Genomic DNA, 22881 nt, shown 5'->3' on the forward strand with positions numbered 1-22881 from the left:
TGAAAACTAGACTACTGAAAATTTTTAGGCCAGCCAATTTACCCACTAAGTCCCATTCTCCATTTGAGATGTAGTTGGAAATATCAGCCTCGAGCATCTGCAGATCAATCAACCAGCCACTGTGAGTCCAGGAGCCAAACTTCAAATCACACTTCTGCATGTCAAAGGGGAACCAGCGGACATCAATGTAACATGTGCTCTTCAAAATGCCTGTGGATAGAAATCAATCAGAATCACGTGTGTGCAGGGTGCAATTCATCTCTACCCTTATCTGTCCAATTGATGAGTGAGCAACTTTCTTCTCCAAAAGTCTGTGTGATGTAGTCATGGGGTAACCGAAGAAGTAGCACAGGTGGAAGGTGCTGCCATGATGGAATAACCTCCTTTCCTGGAGCACCAGTGAAGATCCCTCTCTCTTTCCCTGCATCGTTGATGTAGGTTGCCCAGGACACTCTGGCCACCCAGGAGCAGCCCAGCCTTTCTCCTAGTGTTGGCTGGCCCCGGTAAATCACAGGCAGTGCTGTACATAGATGTCCATACGCTGTGGCTGGAAGTAGTGTGACAAGGTCTTTGAAAGGCATTCCTTGTCAGGCCCTGCATTAGACCCACAGTCCCTTGAAAATACATTGTTATGCTAAACCTTGCTCGGTTCCGGCCTTTATTTCCTATATGTTAACCTGGGCCTTGAATCTTACTCTGGATGTGTCTAGTCCACTATCACTATTTCATGGGACATTTTAAGCAGTTTAGGAGATTAATACTTGTATATTGTTGCAGTCTAATTATTTCTTGGTTTTGTTATTCAGCTGAGAGAAGAAAAAAACAACTAATGGATGTTCCAAACTTTCTTCTTGGGGCCACAGCTGTGGCTGTGGGACTTCCCCAGCTGCCTGGCAGCATGGAGGGCCTGGAAAGTGGGGAAGATGATCTGTGCAGCCTGCATCACTGGCAGCTGGTGGCAAAGAATAGAGGTCATCCCTGCAAACCCTTACACCCATGGGCCTGCAGCTTTGCAGCCTTCACCTTACCTCAGCAGTTCACTGTGTGCTGGCCAGCTCAGAGGCACTGTGTGAAAGAGAGGCAGCTTCTGCTTCATTGGAAAATTATCTCCAACGCTGCACTTAGTCTACTTATTTGCAGTAATTGTTTCTGTGTGCTCCCTAAAACACCACATAACGTGAATCCTAGCTCTGAGTCAGCTAACTGAGCAGAGTTTGATGTTTTGCAGTAAGTGCTTGAGCCTTGCCTTTTGAAGATAAAATCCCCAAAACAGAGATCCTTGATTATTGTCTTTGTCTGCTGCTGCAAAGGCTGAGGGCATTGTGGCATAACCATGTGTGCAAGACAATGTCCCTGCACAAACACTGCTGCTCTGGGGTGGCTGGATTCCCTTAATTTGTCCCTTTACGTTCTGGGAGGTCTGACTCCCACCATCATGGTCATTTTTGGATCGGCTACATGGGGGTTTTTTTCCCAATATCTCCTGAATCTTGGCTCTGCTCCTTTCCTTAACAGCGGACAGCTGTCGCCTTCTTGGCCTTTCTCTCTACTCCTCCACCTATCTTGTTTCTCTAATGGAGAGTAGCAGTGAGTACAGCTTGCTCTCAGAGTCATGGGAAATAAAACTTTCATGAAGCTTTGGAAACACTGTATTTTCCACTCCTCCATGTTTTCCAGTGTCTTCATTAATCTAGCTGCTTCTGTGAGCCCTTGTTGCTGATCAGTAAGCCGATTATCAACTTTTTCCTTCTAAAATTTTGCAAAGTAGTTTTTCAGCAGTTAAATCCCTGTAACAAAGGATTTCCTATCCTTTACACAACAGATTTCCATTATTACTTTTTCTCTCTTTACTCTTTCCTTGGGTTCTTAAGTAACTGTCCTGGTTTCAGCTGGGACAGAGTTAATTTTCTTCTTAGTAGCTGGTATAGTGCTGTGTTCTGGATTTAGGATGAGAATAATGTTGATAACACACTGATGTTTTGGTTGTTACTGAGTAGTGTTTATACTAGTCAAGGACTTTTCAGCTTCCCATACTCTGCCAGGTGCACAAGAAGATGGGAGGGAGCGTAGCCAGGACAGCTGACCCAGACTGGCCAAGGGGCTATTCCATACCATATGACATCATGCTCAGTATATAAGCTGCGGGAAAAAGAAGGAAAGGCAGGGGGACGTTCGGCATGATGGTGTTTGTCTTCCCAAGTAACCGTTATGCATGATGGAGCCCTGCTTTCCTGGGGATGGCTCAACACCTGCCTGCCGATGGGAAATAGTGAACGAATTCCTTGCTTTGCTTTGCTTGCGTGCACGGCTTTTGCTTTACCCATTAAACTGTCTTTATCTCAACCCATGAGTTTTCTCACTTTTACTCTTCCAGTTCTCTCCCCCATCCCACCAGGGGGGAGTGAGTGAGCGGCTGCGTGGTGCTTGTTGCCGGCTGGGGTTAAACCACAACAGTAACCAGTTCTTCACCATGGAGTTTGTAGCTCACCAAGAGATGAGCAGGACACTAGATCTGCCCATATAGGCACCCTCTGCATCACCTCCCTACCTGGAGGGATGGAGAAGGCTCTGCTCTGGTACATGCCAATTTTATTCCTGTCTCATGTTCCTCCCTGGAGAGTAACCGTACCCACGGGTCTGTCCCAGTGAAACCACAGGGCTGCTTTAAGGGGTCTCAGGAGTAGGGACCAACAGAGGACCAGTCTTCAAGGAAGAACCACTTGTTCTCTGGTGGGCCCTGTGGACATGCTTGGGGTCAGTCTGCCAGAAGCTGTGACACAAAGTCTGGGTATTTGTTGTCCACCACAGTGAGTTACTGTGGGGATAGCCTGTGTATTTGCTGGTAGGTCCTGGCTGTTGGGCCCTACAGGGACCGAATCGGCAATACAGATGGAAAGCAGGCTGAGACTAGGGTTTGGCTGGCTGAGACCAGTCTCAGTTTGTCTTTTCACCTGGAGTTGTAGCCTCAGCCTGGCAGGGAGGACTTCACTGTAGAGGGAGTGCTGCTCTCAGGGTCTCCTGTGGTCACATGCCTCTCCACTCTCAAGAAAGAGCTAATTGGATTGCACATGAAATGTGATATGAGGGTACACACCACCTTGCTTTAGACAACACCTCAGTTGGGCCTCTGAATGTTCTAAGCAAACTGCTCAGGAAAGTGATTTATTCATTTTCGAAGTGCAAATACACCACTAGTAAGAGACCTAAATTATTTCAGTGGGTTTGTCCCATAACAGCTTGCAAAATTTCCACAGACTGCTTCTAAACACCTTGGTTTCATTCATGAAGGAAAACTGCTTGTAGTTATTCAAAGTTACACATTGACTTAAGCAAACAAATTCTCTCTGTACCCTACCTGGAGGAATATATTGGCAGGATCCAGAGTAATTCACCAGCACATTTGTGTGAAATGTCGCATCAAATCTTTCATCCGCACTATAACACAGTATAAAAAAACCAAAACAAAACAAAGAAAAAGCAAGCTGATGTTTGAGTCAAGATGTAGTAACTGTCAACATAAAAATAATCTTTTTGCTGAATTTAATGCACAGAATGTCTGAATTCATGTCCTACACCTGGGTGAAGAGTCCACCCTCGATCAGTATCTCAGCTTCTCATAGACACTGCTGGCTTGCACCCAGGCATGCTGCTTGCATGCTGCAATGTCCTCAAAGAAGTGAGGCACAGCTGTTGGATGTCTCAGAGCAAAGGCAGAAGTGAACGGAGAAAAAGTGTCACAGTAGTTGTACTGAAAGACCAGTCAGGAGGATGAGGCTTTTCTGGGGCTGCTGTCAGAATCAGGCAGCTCACAGCGTAAATCAAGTTATCTGTTACCCAGATATCTTTTGTAAGAAAGAGTAATGGTGGCCTGAGGCAACAGTTCTGCAGTCTCTTACGATGCAGAAGGGCCAAAGGTTTGCTTCAAGCAATGGAGGAAAGCACTAGGAAGAAGTCATTTTAGATTTGGGGCTTGTAGGAGGAGATTCATTGAGACTCTAAGAGCAGAAACTAGCAGAAAGGGACCAACAAAAGAGAATTTGTTTAGGATTCCAGCAATTCTGAGAAAAATAAGGTAGTAATGAGTCAGGCAAGGATAAGAATTCCCCAAGGGAACAGGCCTGGGGGTTTGCTCCAGAGGGTCTCTTGGGAAGAGACTAACTATGGAGGGTTCCCCTGGCTGTCATGGCTATGTGCAGGTCTATGTTGCATGACTACCTTAGACACCCTGCATCACAACCAGAGGTGGAAAATTCAGACCCTCTGTCCCTCCTGTGACCTGCTCTTTATTCATGTCTGAGTCACCAATCCTCAGTATCATCCCCAGCATATAACAAAGGGGTTAAAATTGAAAAGGCTAAGTGCAGAACGAGTGATAGCTATCAAAAGACATAAAAGGCATCAAGAAAGGTTCTTATAAATGCAAGGAAAGACGGGAAAAGACCAAGGACCAGGTAGATCCACTTGCTGTGGAAGGAAAGGAAGCAACAGGGTGTAGAGAGCTGCAGTATCTTGCACCCTCTGTGCTTCACTCTTCACAAACTGTGGATCACCACAATTAATTCTTGCACAGTGGCAGGAGTCCAGGGCAGAATAGGGGAGGAACAGGTTAAAGAAGTGTAGATAAGACAGATTTCAGTTGGCAGGGCTGATGAAATTTACTCTTGAGAACTGAAGGGACTGTTCGAAATATACCCTCTGAAGCATTAACAATTATCTGTGAGAACTCATGGAGAACTGGGAAGGGCTCAGTGAATTAGGGAAGATCAAAGACAACTCTGATTATTTTTTTTTAAAGGTGAAATTACAGACACATCAACCTAACTTCAAAGATAAGGAGGTGAAAACATCTGGCACAGATTTGTCAAGGGCCAACTGCATCAAATCAATCTAATTTTCTTACTGACTAACTAAGAGGAGGCAGGTGATACATCTGAACTTCAGAAAGCCTTTGCCACATCATGTTCTTGTAAACAAACTACAGTAATATGGATCAGGCTATATCCCTCCTTTTTAGAGACTGAAAAGGAATAAAGAGACCATGAGGAATAAAGCCAAAGTAAACAAAAACAATCCAGGTCACTCCAAGTCTCCCTCAGATATCTTTTTGTGAGGGCTTGCAATGGAAAATGGATTGTGGTGAACTGGGGAAACCAACAGAATGAAATTCAATCTGGATGATTAGAAAGTATTACGCTTAAAACTGTCAGAGAAAGACAGATCAGTGAAAATCTAGTAAGACAGCAAGGCCAAAGTGCAACATCTGAGGTTTGTGACAGATCAAAAATAAGTCCAAAACTAAGATGTTACAGTAAAACCAAAATCTCCTCCTCCTGGAAAGTGTTAAGGAAACATCTGTATAGAGAGCTTCCACTCCATTCAACAATGCAGAAGTGCTGGCTAGAAAGCTGGATTCAGCTCTGGAGGAGGAAAAACAGATTAGAGAGTGTTCACAGGGAAAGAGGAATGATGGAGAGATTTATAAAATATGAGTGATGAGGAAAGCAAGAAGAAAATCTGTTATTTTATTTCAGGCAGGAACACTATAGCAGAGACATGATAATAACCAGGAAACCTATGGTAATTATAAGGAGAATATGGATTGTTTTCTCTCTGCATTCACTGGGCAAAGGTAAACAAAACATCTGCGGAACATCTGCAAGGAAGACTTAAATTGGCTATTAGAAAAATCTATTAGTTGGCGCTTGTTTGCTTTTACTGTTTCAAGAGTAAGAGCCAAATCCCCAGATGGCAAAAGCCCCAGAATATCAGTGAAGCATGGCCTATTTCCAGCATCTAACACTCTAGTTCTAGGTTCCCCCCGGCCTTTGCGCATCTTGCTTACCTGTTATACAGAAGAATGTCTGGTACCCAAATCTGGTCAGCTGGAAATCGCAAGTTCTGCACCCCTGGGTATTCATACTGATCCCAAGACAAGTAAACATCAACCCAGTACTGTTGGCAAATACATACATCAAATTATATGAGCTGGTAAAAGTCTTCTAAGTTGTTTGGAATATTATGGGAACAAAATGTATTTTGCCAGTAGCCATAGCAGTAGTATGATAATAGCTTAATGCTTGGCTTTAATTATTAAGTAATGTTGGCATATATACTGAGGAATCCACAGTGTGACAACTGAATGGTGTGAGCTGTATTTTAATTTAGTGTCTAACCCCTCCTACCTTGTGGCCTGAAGCCAAGCATCTCAAACCATTTCTGGTGGGTTGGCAGAAACACTGGCAGTAGGCGCACCCCCATGAGGCATGCTGGTTCTGAGCTGAGGTGGTTTGAATGACTTGGGTATTGTCAGTGGTAAGTGGACCACAGTCTGAGAGTCCCTCTTTCATGGAAATAATTTAATCTGTTACAAAGGTTGGGTGATTCTTTTAATAACCACCTTGCTATGAGAGGTAGGCAAGTGAACTTTATATCCCAAGGGGTTGTTTCTGATCCCCCCTCCTCCACCCCAACACAAACAGTTAATTCAAGAAAGGTGCAGGCACAGCTTTTGTGAACCTTGAAACTTACAGCAAAGCTCTATGGGAGGGCTGCAAGGGAAACAGTTATCAGTGCTACCACTGATAGGACACCCACAGGCTCTGTCCAAACAATCCTGTAGTCTTATAGGTTGGTCCAGGTTAGTTTTTGCAATAAAAACCAACTAATTTCTGCTGCAAATCCCAGCAGGTAGCTGAGGAAGAAACAGCCTGTTCAGTTGCACCCATTAAAATGAGATTGTGTTTGGCTGCTAAAGTCAAAGCAGAGTTAGTTCAATCATTTAAGTTTCCTGCAGGCTTTTTCCTCCAGAGCTGCATCTTTACTGAGCACAAGCCATTAAGGAGATTGGTCTATGCACCACAAGAAAAGACCATATCTCTCACCATGGACGGCCAGCAACAGACCTGAGAGGAAACTGCCTCCCACAATGCCCTCAGTGAAGATCAGTTTTGCTTATCCTGCATGACTGGTGGAGGTTACTCCTCAGCTGGAGCAGGTTGCAGAAGAGGGAGGAGGAACGTTTATGGATGAGGTCTGTAAAGCATGAGGGAAGGCAATGTTCCCACTGTCATGTCTGGGCACTGCCAGCAGTACTGCAGCTTGGGCCTCCTTGCAGTCCCTGGCCACCCCACCACCCAGGCCAAGCAGTCTCCACATAGTCCAGTGTGGCTGCATCGCTTCTGTGTTTGTGGGCAAGTGCTAGGGATCTGTGTGCCCTGCCCTCCACGGGGGCACCCCTGACTCCCTGTTTCAGACAGAGGTGTGGATTTGCCCAGAAGCCATGAGTGCAGGGCGCCCGGGCGGCTGGCCCCTTCACAACAAGTCCCTGTCACTGGCCTTGGATGAGGCCTTGAGCCCCTTGAAGAGTCTCTCCTTCTGCTACGGTGTGACCATATCCTTGGGCTCTTTGTTAGTAGATCCCTACATCCACTGGCCTAACAACGCAGTTGGTTTCACCCTCCAAAGGCCAGCAGGTCTGCCCAAAGGATTAATGTAGTCTCCTGCATTTCATTTTCAAGGCTAAAAGGAGCACTAGAGAAATTTCAAAGGACTCAAAATGCCTGCTTGTTTCACATTATAGACAAGTTAAAAGACAGCAATCTTGCTTTTCAGCTAAGAAATCACATTCAGTAGTTTGCTACTAGAAAGGGGTTTTTTTTCTTTATTGACAGAGGTTACTCACCATCTGCAGCCAAGCATTTGTGATCAACACCTGATTCTTCTCATCCTTTGAACAAAAGGGGGAAGGAAAGGGAAGAGAACAGAAAAAGGGACGAGACTCAAAGTACAGTTTGATTACAGGTGGAAGAGTTTCTGTTTCTTTTAGAAAGCCCAGATTCTTGCGGGAAATAAACACAAACTTTATGGAGTAGATTGTGAGCTCAGTGCAAAACTACTGAACTTCTTTACATGGCCCAGATAATAATGGCTCTTTTCTATCTTTTAAACCTACAGACCTCCTGCATTTATTATAAGTGATCAACAACAGAATTGAAAATAATAGATAATCGCTCTTATTTTACTGGGGACAATCAGACTGCTTACCAAAAGCACAAGTTTTTCCTTCTAGCTAGTTGGTCAAAATAAGATGATTTCCAGTACCACACAGCATGTAGTAGTTGGAGAGATTTTATGTTGTATTTGCTGCCACTGCAAAACAATGTTAAAACAGTGCTGGAAGTGCTGTTCCTTTGGAGTGTCAATGTTATGTAGCAGCTCAGGCTGAAAGGGAGGGAAGGGCTGGCCTGGGACAAAAGCTAGCACACAGCAAAAGGACACAAATGCTGCCTGAGAGGGAGCTCATGTGGCGCCTGCACAGAGCAGGAGTCTGTAGGTTCAGACACCTGCATGCAGAGGCCACGGGGAAGCAGCTCTTACTCACAACAGAAACAAAGAAGCCCTCACCCAGCTGGTCTCGAAGTGTTTTGGGGAGTCACAGGGTGCCCAGCTTGCTGCAGTTAACCTGCAGTGCAGGACCCTGCAGTGCTACTGCCACAGTGGGGATAGAGAAGCAGGGCTGCAGAGTTACTGTGGTGCAGATACCCAGATCCACATGCTTGCCTGGCACAGCTCCAAATACTACCGCAGGCATGCCCTGCACTTCCCAGGAGCTGAGGCTGGGGTACTCAGAGGGGCTGGCTCACTGTATGCCCAGCTGCCTCCACACCATGGGGAGGTGTTTCTTTCCCCTCAGAGCATCATCTGTGTTCAACACTTACCTCTCCAGAAAGCACTCCAGCTTTGACTGAGGTGCATCCTGAAGCTTGCTTTTGATCCTGTAGCTGGGGACAGCCCTGACCAATGCAGCCACTCTCCAAGAAAAACACATTCTTGGCCAAGAAGCATACCAGAAAGCAACAGTTTCCCCCTCTGATTCAGCTCAGCTCTCTTGGGCACATGTTGGAAGGCACAGCTATAGCCTGGCCCAGGTGACTCACTTGTCCACAGCAAAGTGGAAATACCTTCAACTTGTTTTGTCCCAGATTGCCACCCCATGGTGCACTGACTTGACTCCTCTTCCTATAGCTAAGTTGAAATAAACTATGATTTGGGCCCCTCAAACACTACTCTTCAATTAGAGGCAAAATTTTTGTTTGATTGTTTTCTTCCCATTCTTCCATAGCCAAGGACATAGAACATAGAACTCATGCAGAGACCAGAGATTAGCTACATTACAAGGAAGATAAGGAGGTCTCTGACAGAGATATGTTTTAGCATCAAAGAAAGCTACTGTGAAACTCTGCAGCAAACTGCATGAGCTGCAGCCCATCATTGCTGGACTGCAGTGATCAAACCTTACAGTACAAAGCAGAAGTGTGGGGACATGGAGGCACCAACAAGATGCAAATACTCATGGCAAGTATGCTGTAAGAACAGCCAGACAGGGAGCTTCACCAAGATGCAAGATGATGTGTTGGCCTAGCAAATTTCTAAGGAGAATCTCCACTGCCTACCCATGGGTCCAGGCTCTCTCCTGATCAAGTTATTTCCCAGGCTCATGATGATAACCACTGGTGCCAGTGCCCAGCTCCTCCAGATGGCTGAACTCCCTATTCATGTGTCTCTGTGTGTGTTCATGCGCATATGGTTGTCTGCAGTGTTTGGGGTGGCAGACGTTGCAATTGCAGACTGCGCTGGCAGGCATTTAAACCCTACAGAGTACCCTGGGCGTGCAGGCCTGGTAATGTCCTTGAGGTAGAAGATGAGTTAGCATCTGCTTGCCATTGTCCTCCGTGACAAATCTCTATCTCACTACCACCTCTCCTGCTCCACTTGAGTCCATGACACTTCTACTCTGCATTGGCATTCAACATCCAAAAAGCCTGGTCTCTAAAACCACAAGGTAAACCACAGTCGTGAAGTAGCCTGGGCTTTTTGGTTCACTCTGATCCTAAATTATGCTAATTTTTTGCAGTACTCATTGGCTAACAAAGCCAAAACTGCCATACTCACTTTGGAAAACTACCAGTCTGCTCACCTCAAGCTACATCAGCTGGCATTTTACTGTTCATACATTTCCCTTTCAACTCTCTGCTGCTCCCCAAATCGTGGCAGCAAATATGTGCCTCTCTGTGCAAACCACAACCTGCCTCCAAAGGCCCCATCCATCTGCAACTCCCTTTGTCCCCTTGGTTGCAATTGCTGAATCAATTGTAAAAAAGTCTGCAGAAAAATAAGAAAAGAAAAATCACGCACAGGACTAAGCTTGTTGAGACATGTTTTTTAGATGCAGAAGGATTCAAAGCGATAAGCATCAACTTGGAAAGGTATAAAATCCTAAGCTGAAAAAAAAAAGAGCTGGTAATTGATGGGGTCATCAGAGCTATCTGTGTCAACTGACCCGGGAAATGAAAGCAACCCAGCAATACAGAGGCTGTGTCCCAGGGATCCTCAGAGGCCAGCCCTTCCCCATCTGACTGATGCCTTCCTGGCCAGGTGTCTTCTAGGGATGGTGAGCATGATGCTTGTCTGAGATGCTCATTAAATCCTAGCAATATTTTGTGTTGCTAGCCAATCAATAATTGCTTGATGATACTTGTAAGCTGCACATGTCCTCATTGCAAAGTCTTTCTGAGTACTGCTAAAGAAGCCTGAACACTATGACCGAAAAGATGGGCTGCAACAGTTTTAAGCAATTCCTTTCCTGTGCAAAATGAAGGATTTTCCCCGCCTACGTTGCACCCTATAGGGAGGGGGAGGAGAGGACTCTTTCTGTTTGCCTGAGAGCCACAGAGGGATGCATTAAATTCAGTATAGATCTGGAAGGCCTATGGGTTTCCTGCATGTGGAAGTGCCTCCTGTCAGGAGCCTTTTATGTGTGGCTCTGGATTTACAAAGAAACTCCCTTTTACCCAACATTGTTAGTTTATACTTGACAGATTCCATGTCTGCAAAAGAAAACACCTAGGGCTGACTTCTGTATGTCACAAAACAGTCTGTTGCCCTTACCTGCTCCCCTGTCACGCCTCTGTGAGCACCTTGTTCAAAGTCAGATTCTAATGACCTTAGTAATCAGCTTTGATTCCAAGCAATTCATCAGCCATGTATTTCAGATAGCATTAAATTTATTATCTTCGGTATGCTTTGCCCCCTTTTCACAGGGCTACTGTGCTCACCATGTTTGTCCTGCTTCTCAGATTTGTTTTGCAAAGGAAAGCGTGTCTGTTAGCGTTCTCATAGGTTTATCTACAGCGTAACCATGCCCTGCATGGTCTTTCTTGTCTTGCCTTTTGATAACACCAGTCAGTAAGAGCACAAAATCTAACCAGGGCTTTGGGCTGCTTATGTGTCTCTCAGCCTTCGGGGGAAAAAAAATGTCACTTCAGGATGTTTTCATGCCCATTCAGAGTCTATTCTCATCCTTGCCTTCAGGCTGCTGAGCTTTCAAAGGCTGTTTGACTTTATGGACAGCAAAACACAGCAAATGTTATTTCTGTATTCAGCACTGAACAACAGATGCAGCCTGATGGGTCCTTCTTATCACAGCATGGAACAGAAAGTTTTCTAAACAAGATCTGAATTTGCCAGAAGTGCCTGGTTTGCAGGAGCAGCAAAGCTCATTTTACACTGGGCAGGCATTTGTCCAGGTGTAGCTCTCTTGCTAAGCCCCTTCTAGAGAAGGACCCTGAGGATGCTGGCCAGGGGAAGAGCGTATGCTGCCCAGGAGGTGAGGGCTGTGTGAGTCTGGAGTCTGAATCCATCCCCTGTTAGAGCAAGAGGCTTTTAAGGGCAGAGGTGTTTATGGCACTTTCCATCTTTGAAGGTGTGTTGATTTACTGAGCCATGTAGCTTTGCACACTGTAAGGAAACAGTTTGGCCTTTGGAGTGGGCTGGTTGCCTCACCTTTCCAGAGCTGCGGAGGAATCACAGCTCCTGCTGTCTTCATCATGACCTGTGGACTGTGTGCATCTCTAAGATACCTGGGCACAGGAGAAACCATATTTGTCTGTTACAAAGATACTTACAGACAACCACGAGAGTGTGTGTGCCTTCCTCTGTCCCAAGACGTCACTGGCCAGTACTACTTTGCTAATTCTTGAGCTTGGGAAGTGCTGGAGGCTCTTCCCTCACTGTGTGTCATTGGTTTGTGCGGAGGAATTTAAGGTTACTTGTGAGGATGCCTTTCCTCCCAGGAGAAAACTTGAATAATCCATCATGCTGCTTTTCCTGTGGAAGACTGCTGCCTCACTTGGCACTGTCAGCCTTGGAGATGACCTTCCCTCTGTGTCTGGCAGACTCTCAGCTCCCAGCTTTCCCTGCAGCAAAGCAACCAAAGCGGCCCTGCTGAGATCCCAGGTGAGGCTGGAGATGACTAGCCCCCAGAGATGCATTTCCAGCACTCCCCTGGCAGTTCCCCTGGGCTGCAAATGTTCGGCTCAGACAAATTAGTCTGCTTCTGGTATTCAAAAATGCTGGGAACACTAATGCTGTGGTCACTAGCTATTGCAACAGTTGTCCTCTAAATCCTTCCTGTCTTTATCTGGGTCACTTTTTCCCCTTTCTATCTCCAGCCTGACCCCAGTTAATCCTCTCCCCTGGATATCTGCTTATTCCTACAGCCACCTTTGACCCATGGAGAGTGACAGAGTTAGTTTGGTTTGTTCCAGTGCACACGCTGCAACATGTGAATGTTTTAGTTTGGTTTTCTTTTCCCTGCTCTCAAACCAAAGCTTACAATGTGTGTAAGTCTGCCTGCCTTTTGCACCACTGCCTGTCAGTAGATTCTCCCTTGACAGGCCAACATCTAGATAAAATGAAACTGCCCTCAGCCACATCATTACCTGGGTCATAGCACATGGACAAAAAAACCCAAGCCCTTCCTGGTTCGGCAGTCACATCATATGGTAACATGTCATGTCTGTAGCAAGACACTTGTTAACAGGTGACTGACAGGTATCATTAATCCTTGCCCTCCCACAGAGCCACAGAACTGGGAGTTGAATCAGCCATTGATTTATTGCAAGACACTGATCAGAAAAGTCCCAAATTGAACAGGTAACTCTCAGAGGTCACCAAAGGTCATATGTGGCTACTTTGGTTAATTTCTTTCTTTTTTTCTTTTTTTCTTTTTTTTTTGTTACACCGTTTTTGTGCTGAATACAAGGAGGGATATGGTCAAGAGACAGGCAGACACTGACATGGAGACTTGGAAAGTTTTGGTAGCAGAGGCATTGGTCTCTGCATGGGATTTTGATCAAGAGTATCAAAAGGAATTGATGAGGCTTTCAAATGCTTGTACAGTCAGTCTATGACTGCAGCAGGCAGTCCTTTCCATTGCTGAAATACCTATCTGCCCACAACCTTCAGCTGATTATCCAAAATTCAGCTTAAATGTATTGTATGGTTGAAGTCCCACAAAACCAGACAGTTTGAGGAAAACACGGGTTGCCTTGGCAACATTCAGAATAAGCATCACTGGACAGCCTATATATTTCAGGGGTCTCATTAAAAAGCATCCTCAGGAGGAAGATGGGAATCAGAGGGGGATGGCTCAGAGTCAAGGTGAAAGGTTAGGGAGAGATACAAAAATACACTGGAATAACAAAGGATGAACAAACATCCACCGATGCCTGCTGAGCATTTCTTTGCCCATCAGGAAGGACATGCAGCCAGGCCAGCATTGTCAGGCCAAGGAGGATATGCTTAAGAGCTCATAGCTGAATACCCACACCCTCCTGCTTTTCTCATTTTGTTGCTTAGGCCTTTTCTCCTATGAATGGTTGGAGGTGATGTCTCGTAAATGTTTTTCACCTAAGGTTGAGCCACATTCCCCTCTGTTGCCACTGGCTGCTCCTTGAGGTCATGCCTTTTTTGGTCCCTCTCCTGTCTTGGAGAGGCACGTGTCCCTTCACTGTGGGCAAGCAGCACAATCTGCCTTTGGTCTTTGCATTGGGTAGCAGCATGAGGCTTCCTGGTCCCACAGCCTCTAACTACCCACAGTGTTCTCCCTAGAAGAGCATTCTGGAGGGAGTATCATTGCACTCCTATCTGCTGCTTACAGCAGCCCTTTGCCCCCTTGCTTTTGTATCAGGAGCTTTATACATTGCAGGGTCTGGGCACTGTCAGATCACACACCTCCCCTTGCAAACCCCTGGAGCCAGGTGCAATCACTGGTGGTGAGAGTGGAGAGTTTAAGAGAACCCTGTACTGGGAGGGGCATGATGTTCAAACAGGGGCTGTGTGAGAACAGCCTGCAAATGCAGGGAGGCCAGCCGTGTTCCTCAGGAAACATAATCTATGGCCAACAAAGTCTGTGAAAGGTGTTCCTTGTGAAGGCCTTGGCTCTCCATATGTCAAAGACCAAACAGTTGCTTTAGTATGGATGTTAAACGCAAAGGCCTGGATGCAAAAGCAGCTGCAGGAAGTACTGAACCTGTGCATTCCCCAAAGGTGAGAGCGGGAGGAAGGAACAAGGGAAGAAATGCCATTTTCTTCTGCCAGCCAGGGGGTCAGAGGAGGCAGCCCTCCCACTCACTCACACAACTGGTGACTGAGAGTCTGCCAGGCCTTGCAGATTTGTGCCTTACCTGCCTTTTTGCCCACATTTTCCAATTCATACTGCCACTGCGGTTAAAAAAGGCAGACTTGTTCTTGCCCTGCATATGTGACACGACCTTCAACTACAGCCTGGGGCTGTGGGTACCTGCCTTAGGAAATTAATTTTATTTTTCCAAGATGCATCTTCTCAGCTGTGGGTACCTGCCTTAGGAAGCTAATTTTATTTTTCCAAGATGCATCTTCTCAGCAGTGCCTGAAGATCAGGACTGCTGTGAAGTGTGTCACATCATAGACTCCAGCACTGGTTTTGAGACTGTTTGTCCTCAAGCACTTCAACAAAGACCTTCACATTCCAGGGACTCCCTGTCCCCACACTGCTACACGGTCCTGGTGAGAGTGAAGCCACTAGCTTTGTCCCACTGTTTCACAGATGCTTCTCATGGAAACCCCAGGAGCTGGGTCAGAGCACCTCACATGGCTTTCCAGCCCAGTGCTGTTCTCTGACTGCTTGGACGAACTGACATACATGCTTGGTTCCTGGGGAAAAGGATGTTATGTCACCATCCAAAAGCAGTCAGTCCTCCATTAAAACCCCAAGTCATCCACACATAGCATGTAGGTGGTTTGTATATTCTCCAGGGTGGATACCTCACCCTGAAATAGCTCTCCGTGTGTTTTGTGCATAGTCGGCAGGTGTTTCAACAAACAGGACTAGACACGAATCATTATTCCAAGCTATTCATTATTCATTGCCTTTTTCAGCATTTGAAATCACAGGGAAAGCAGTGGGAGGAAGGTTGAGAAAGGTCCCAAATAGGCCAGTCCTGAGTACTTATCAGAGACTCACACTCAGGCTATCTGCAAGGCTGCCTTTGCTGTGCTGTCACAGCAGCGTGCAAATACAGGAATAAAAATCAAAGTAAGGGGATGTAGGCCTGTTCCAAAACTCAAGTGAGTTTTTAAAGTCTGTGATCAGGGACAGAAAATGGGGGGAAAGGTTTTTATTGAGGAGCTGAAGTCACTGTCTCTCAGGAGTTACACTCAGAGAACACAGTGTTAAAATACTAACCTTCCAAACACTGAGAAACTAAGAAATACTAGGTTCAAGGCCACCCCAACAGCTTTGGTTTAACTGCTTTATTGCAACTGGTGGCTTTAGAAATGTGACCGTTTGCAGTGCCCCTGCCCCATGCCAGTTTCCACAGTCCCCTGGCAACAGTGAGGCATGGCCATGAGAAGTCTCTGATTTGTGGGGACCCTGCTGCCTTTCCTGGAAGGAGATGTGGAAAACGTTTTCCATTTCAAGCAGCTGAGTGCTTCTCCAAAGGATGACTTTCTTTCCCTGCCACTGCTAGTAAGTTCCTGAGTGATAATCATAGAATCATAGAATGGTTTGGGTTGGAACGGACTTTAAAGATCATCTGGTTCCAACCCTCCTGCCATGGACAGAGACACCTTTCACTAGATCAGGTTGCTCAAAGCCCCATCCAACCTGGCCTTGAACACTTCCAGGGACTGGGCATCCACAACTCCTCTGGGCAACCTGTTCCAGTGCCTCACCACCCTCACAGTGAAGAATTTCTTCCTTATATCTAATCTAAATCTACCCTTTTTCAGTTTAAATCCATTACCCCTGTCCTATCACTATGTGCCCTTGTAAAAAGTCCCTCTCCAGCTTTCTTGTAGGCCCCCTTCAGGTACTGGAAGGCTGCTATAAGGTCTCCCCTTCTCCAGGCTGAACAACCCCAACTCTCTCAGCCTGTCTTCAAAGGGTAGGTGCTCCAGCCCCCTGATCATCTTCATGGCCCTCCTCTGGACTCACTCTAACAGGTCCATGTCCTTCTTATGTTGGCGGCCCAAGAGTTGGATACTCCAGTACTCCAGGTAGGGTCTCACCATAGCGGCATAGAGGGGAAGAATCACCTCCTTCGACCTGGTGATCATGCTTCTTTTGATGCAGCCCAGAATATGGTTGGCTTTCTGGGCTGCAGGTGCACATTGCTGGTTCATGATGAGTTTCTCATCAACCAACACCCCCAAGTCCTTCTCCTCAGGGCTGCTCTCAAGAACCAGGAAAATCTCACTTTAAATAAATTTTGCTCCTTGAGGAGTACTGTAAAAGTACTAAAGTGTCTTAAAAATCCTTGATGGCTTCAGATTAGTTACCCAAGATTAAGCGATATCCATGGGCTCAAGACCTAAATTTCCACATCTTCACATGGCGTAGTATAGCCTTTTCACCAGGCACACAGAAAATTGGTTAGTTATTGTGAAATGCCCAAGCTGGATGACCACCACTGAAAACCACAGAAGGAAATCAGCCATTCTTTTGTTAGAGCCACAGCCACCAAGTACAGCTTGGGGAACCATGCCGATAGAAAACAAACTGTTGAATTGCTGCTCACTTAGTGAGCCCCCTCCACTCTTTGCCCTGAGCCAGGCAGAAACCAATGAAAAAAAGCTGCAGGTAAAATTTGGGTAATTAAGGCTTCATCATAATGCTTCATGCAAGTGTGTGCACAAAGTAGTGTTAGACAGGAAGCCATAATACCCATGGAGCCTAACTTCATTGTGCTAGCAAACTCACGTCACATGTTTAATTGGTTTCATGAGACTGACATTTTGATAATGCCTGGCACTTAGAAGGCAGCCAAAATACTAATTCATGGCTCAATTAGCCCTGGCTTTCCCACTTTTCAAGCTCCTTCCATGCTAATGAAGAGGCCATTTATTTAATTTTTCTTCCCAGAGTTCAAAATTGGTCACAGTAAGTGAGCTTTATGACTAAAGGGAGAGAGTTTGGGATTTAACTTTAATGAATCTGTTGGTCTAGCAACCTTTCTGTAATTTTTCTGCTAGAATTGTAATGACTACTGTTCATGATCACTAATTACTGATTTTCAGCCTTTATAATGATGTCCAGTCTGTTTTCCTTCTCAGTTACACCATTTTGCATCAGTGTCACTGCTTTGGTTTCATTGAATTTGCTCTTGCAAGATGAGACTGAAATTTCTGATGGAGAAAAACTTTCTGGAATGATATGTGGTTTGCTAGAGTAGGTCTATACAAGGAGCAACAGAGCTTGCAAAGGCTATGCAGGAAGCCTACAAATAAATGCAAAGGCATTACTAGGAGAGGAAAAAGAAACATACTTTACTCTAGAAGGGCTGAAAAAGTCAGTTTCTCTCTCTAGGACTTACCAATGCTTTGTAATTAAATAAAATTCAGAATACCTGCTTCATAATCCTTTCCTTGTTACTTCTCTCTTTCATATACTCTGTGTTTCGGTCTTGAGTGGTCAAGCTTACATTGTTGAAGTTATCTATCCATAAAAGATTTGTACAGGATGTACTATCAGGATCATGGTTTAATCTAGTGAACACTCATACTATATTGGAAATAATATGTGAACAGGTGCTTTTGTGTACTGGCATATTTATATTTGTTTCCTTGAATCACTGGTCTGTGGATCTGGGATTGCTACGTAACACCCAGCACAGGGATTTGGACATGTGATGGTGCAGGGATAAAAGGTGGGAGGGGATGACCTAGCTGCTGTAAAGTCAGTTTAGGAAGGAAGAGGAGAATTAGAGCTAGAAATTTAACCCTTGAAATTTCTGGCCATTTGTCCTGGTTTCAGCTGGGGTAGAGTTAATTTTCGTCTTGGTAGCCGGTATGGGGCTGTGTTTTGGGTTTAGGATGAGAACAATGTCGATGATACACTGATGCTTTGGTTCCTGCTAAGTAGTGCTAAGCTGTCTCTAAATAGGTGCTAAGTGGCGCTCACACTGGTCAAGGACTTTTCAGCTTCCCCTGCTCCGCCAGGAGCACAAGAAGCTGGGAGGGGGCACAGCCAGGGGGAGGGCTGACCCAGACTGGCCAAAGGGCTATTCCATACCATATGACATCATGCTCAGTATATAAGCTGGGGGAAGAAGAAGGAAGGGGGGGACATTGGGCATGATGGCGTTTGTCTTCCCAAGTAACCATTACGCTTGATGGAGCCCTGCTTTCCTGGGGATGGCAGAACACCTGCCTGCCGATGGGAAGTAGTGAATGAATTCCTTGCTTTGTTTTGTTTGCGTGCACGGTTTTTGCTTTGCCTATTTAACTGTTCTAATTTATTTTACTTCAGTTATTAAACTGTTCTTATCTCAACCCATGAGTTTTCTCCTTTTTGCCCTTCTGATTCTCTCCCCCATCCCACTGGGGGGAAGTGAGCGAGTGGCTGCGTGGTGCTTAGTTGCTGGCTGGGGTTAAACCACGACACCATTCAATTCACCTGCAGAACCAGCCCTAGAAAGCCTCCTTCCTAGAGGACTGGATGATTAGGAGGATGATGGCCTGGCTTGCCCCTGGGGCAGCACCCAGGACTAGAGCAGCTGGCTGCCACTGTCCTCTGCCCCACTGGCAGGACCACTGCCTCACACCCCTGTGGCATCTTTTGCCTCCAGTCACACCTCACAAAGGGGGAAACAGTGCCTGCGCTACATTAAGGCTTGCCAGAATGAATAAGCATAATAATTTTCAGATGAGAAAACAGAGCTGTTTTCACAAGTTGGTGGAGTTTAACAAGGCCCCTTGCAGCCTGTGAAACAAAAGCACTTAAAAGCAAGGAAATCAGCTGCTAAAGGCATTCAGATCTGACAGAGATTATGTGAAGAAACTGACAGTATGAGAGCTGTGTCAGACAGAAGGCTGGGCATCACCTTCCTTCTGTGTCAGACAGAAGGCTGGGCATCACCTTCCTCCTGCCTTTTCAGCTTCAACTTCTGGCACAAGGTCCACTGACAGGCAGGCTCTAGCTTCGGCAATTGTCACTCAAACGGAGAACTCTCCAGCAAAGAGCTCGTTGCACACCAGCTCTTGGGGACTGAGTTCAAGCATCCTGCTAATTGAGGAGCAGATCACTCGGGAACTGAGCCGGCTGATGAGGGCATCTCTGATGTGAAGAAATGCCTGCATTTGGAAGTTGATCTGTCACCAAACACTTCCTCAAGAAAACCCCAAACCAACCCAAAATCAAAAAAGCCCAAGCCCTTCAGGGCTGCAGTCTTTGATTTAAGGGAAAACCAGTGCAAGCTAAAGCTCGACCCCAACAGTTTGGTAAGTTCCTGGTAGAGAAGGTAAAAACTGCTGTGTTGCTAAGGTAGTATGCTGCTTATAGCGGTAATGACCGCATCTGAGCACTGAGGGAAAGTATGTGCAGATCTTTTCCCTTGGTTTCCCTGCAGAGCAAGGCACAGACTCAATTTTCAGGAGAAAAAACTGAATCTTTGTTCTTTGTTGCCCCACTAAGCTCTTCTGTTATCTTATCTTGCTGTGTTCCAAACCTGTCAAGAGCTTTGACACACTGCAGCAACAAAATCTGCAGTATTAAGTTTGCAAGCATGTGATCAGGTTTGGGATGATCCTGCAGTCCCTAGGATGTACAATCATTTTACACACTGTTCAATCAAATCAAAACAGTACATACTAAAAATATTCCAGATATAGGATTTGTTTTGTGTTTGTAGCCCAAAATACAGTAAAATGATGCATTTTTTGGCTTTGGGAAATGCAAAAAGACTCATGGGTGGTTGGGATTTTTTTCAGTATTTTTGTGGCTCCCCACTAGCCACTCGCAGTCCCTTTATCTGGTTGTTATGCCCTCTGAAACAGAAGGAAATTTCCGCAAGAGCACATGAACAACCATGTGGCATTACATAATCGGGCAACCTGTCAGCTGCTGGGGTGGTTTTCTGGGTCAGTGGCAGCTGTAAGGGTGAACATGGAGGAGAAAAGTACTGCAGGACTTCACCATACACAGAAAGCCTTGGGGTGGCTCTGCACAAGACAACATTGTTAGGGACAACGTGGAGGCTAGGCCCTCCTTCCTGCATGAGGCTAATGAGTGTGCTTAGCCGTGTACAGCCTCTGAAAGGCAACAATGCAGTAGTTACTGGAATCCTCAGAGGTGTGTTTGCTTTTGGAAGGGGATTTTAAGGCATTTATTATCTCTGCAGCATTGTAACACTCTTAAAATTAGGCTCTTCATTTAGAGGGTTTCTTAAAAATGTGGGACACATTTCTGGTCTGGCCATTGTTTTTTTCTTCATACTCTTCTGCTGGTTAAGTGCTTGGTTTCTTTTTGTCTTTTTACATTTAAACTTGCAGTTTGAGGAAACATGCGGCCTAGAAAGCTAAGAAAACAAGCTTTTCCTGTGGACCACCAAGTGCAGTGAGGCTATTGTTGCAGTGGTATGGTGCACTGACCCAAAGATAACGGTAAACAGCAGAAAAAAAGCTGGAAAATAAAGACTGTATTTTTTTTAAATACCTCACCAGTGCTTCCACATAAAGGATGTAGACCCCTAGAGACAAGGTCCCTTGCAAATGCCAACAGGAGCAATGAAAACCGTCATTCATGATGATAAATGGTTTCTACTTAGCAGTCTCCTATCACATTGAGCCAAGGGAAAAATGCTTGCATTTCCTCTGCTGTGAAAAATGTCATGCCTCATTTCTTAATCGCTCTAGCCTGACCAACTGGCTGGGCTCTTAGACAAAATAAGAAGAGAATTCTTGTTCTAGGTACTCTTGGATGTGGTCTACGCTTGCTTGGGCTGGCAGGACTTGGCAAGGCCTGACAGCGCTCTGTGGGAGAGATTACCAGCCACATGCTCTGCTGATGCACAGGGAGTGCTTGGCTTCTGCCAGGGAAAGGTGGAGGGCAGGCTCCAAGCAAAACTGACCCTCAGAAACTGCATACACGTGAGACAGCTCAGCATGATCTTATCCTTACACATGGGGGACAAGGCAAACTGAACTGAGCCCTGCTGCTAAACAGGGGGTGTAACTGTCCCTCTTTCTGCTCATTGTTTCCTGTATGTAAGAGGCCTGTCTTGCCTGTAGTTGTAAATTAATATAATTTTTGAAAAAGTCCTAACCCTAATGACAAGAAGTCCTTCACTTTCATTTGTCTACCACAGCTGTGACAAGCAGAGAACATGTTCTTCACGGCTTTGAGTATGATGGCTGGCTTTGGGCGCTAAAAACCACACAGATCCTGTGCAGGCAAATCCATGCTGGTAGGAGCAGAAAACCTAATCCAAGGTAGTCATGCTTTGAAATTTTCTTTGAATGGATGTGAGAAGAGGAGGTGAGATTTTAAGTAAAATCACTTGTCACTACTATTTGGCAAACTACAGGGACCTCAGAGCTGTCTTTCCTCTCTATATAGCAAAGTGAATCTAGATTGTCATCAATGCTGTTCTCAGCAGGCTGGCCGCAGAAGATAAATTTAGATTTAATTACATTATAATACCGTATGTGTAGGAAACAGACTTATGGAGGCACATCATGGAACCTGTCTCAGGTAGGAGTGCATTCGATGTGATGCCAGGTCTCGGCAAGGGTAAGGAGCGAGTTTCTGTATCAGTGGCAAACCTCTTCTTCCTTCCATGCAACAGAAAAACAGGAGACTTGTTTTCCTCTTCTTTACCTTGTTTTCTCCCACAGAGAAACCAGTCCAGGGTCCACTGTCTCACGTCAGTTGCAGTGACTATTTGCAAAGCATCACAGTGTGTCCAGCAGTACTGATGTATGCCTTGGCACACCAAACTCCCCTGAGCACAGAGTCCTTGTTTCCTCCCCAGGGAGCATGGTGCATAAAGTCCCCTCAGGCTGGGACCTTGCCTAGCACCCTGGTCTGTTATGGTAATGGAGCATGATGGACACACAAGTCCTCAGAAAGAGCAGCTTTGCGTTTTGTTAGTGCATACACCATTGCCAAGACTGAGATGCTGTCTGTCTCCTTCCCTGAGCAAGAAGCAACTGTGCACCAGTTGCTTTGCCTTGTGCCAGGCAGGGCAGCTGAGGAGGCAGAGTCTACTAACCCCCGGCCTTTCCGATTGGTTTGCCTCGTGGTGTGTCAGCTAATAGATGTTACCTCTCCTTTGTACCTTGCCTGCTACTCTTTCCATCACTGTGACTATCACAACCCTCCTTTTAAACAGACCTATTTCTTCAGCAGCTGGAGCATCCAGACACTATCTAGCCAGCTGTGGAGGCTCAGGGGCTGCGTCCATGCTCACGACCTGCTTGCTGCTGGCATATTCCTGCATTGCTTCCCGATTTAGGGATCCATGGGAGCAGTGTTTTGCGGATTTTCAGGCTGGTTGGTTTAGCCACTTGTTGATGCCACAGCGACCCTTCTACTACAGGGACTTGACTTCCAAGGGATTTTCTGTCTCTCCTCAGAGGATACAGGCACCTTTTTACACCATGCAATATAAACACTTCAGGTGACTCTGGATGTTTTTTAAAAATACCATGAAGACAGTTTGCAAGACCACAAGCCTGGGACAAGTCATTAATGTTCTGAGCTGATTAACTTCTAGCATC

The 22881-nt window shown here is 45.8% G+C and overlaps 1 protein-coding gene across 1 annotated transcript in view; it reads right to left on the bottom strand.

Moving 5' to 3' along the window:
* The window catches only part of LOC309602238 (neuronal acetylcholine receptor subunit alpha-7-like), a gene marked incomplete at both ends in the record, with an annotated part of 69713 nt that overhangs the window by 26645 nt on the left and 20187 nt on the right, over window positions 1-22881 (bottom strand). Inside the window, 4 exons of the mRNA XM_082335630.1 lie at window positions 43-210; window positions 3356-3435; window positions 5843-5952; window positions 7682-7726. Coding sequence (XP_082191756.1) covers window positions 43-210; window positions 3356-3435; window positions 5843-5952; window positions 7682-7726 — 403 coding nt within the window. The remainder of the gene's footprint in view (window positions 1-42; window positions 211-3355; window positions 3436-5842; window positions 5953-7681; window positions 7727-22881) is intronic.

This window comes from Platalea leucorodia (genome assembly GCF_965183815.1).
Source record: "Platalea leucorodia genome assembly, chromosome: Z".
Taxonomy (NCBI): Eukaryota; Metazoa; Chordata; class Aves; order Pelecaniformes; family Threskiornithidae; genus Platalea; species Platalea leucorodia.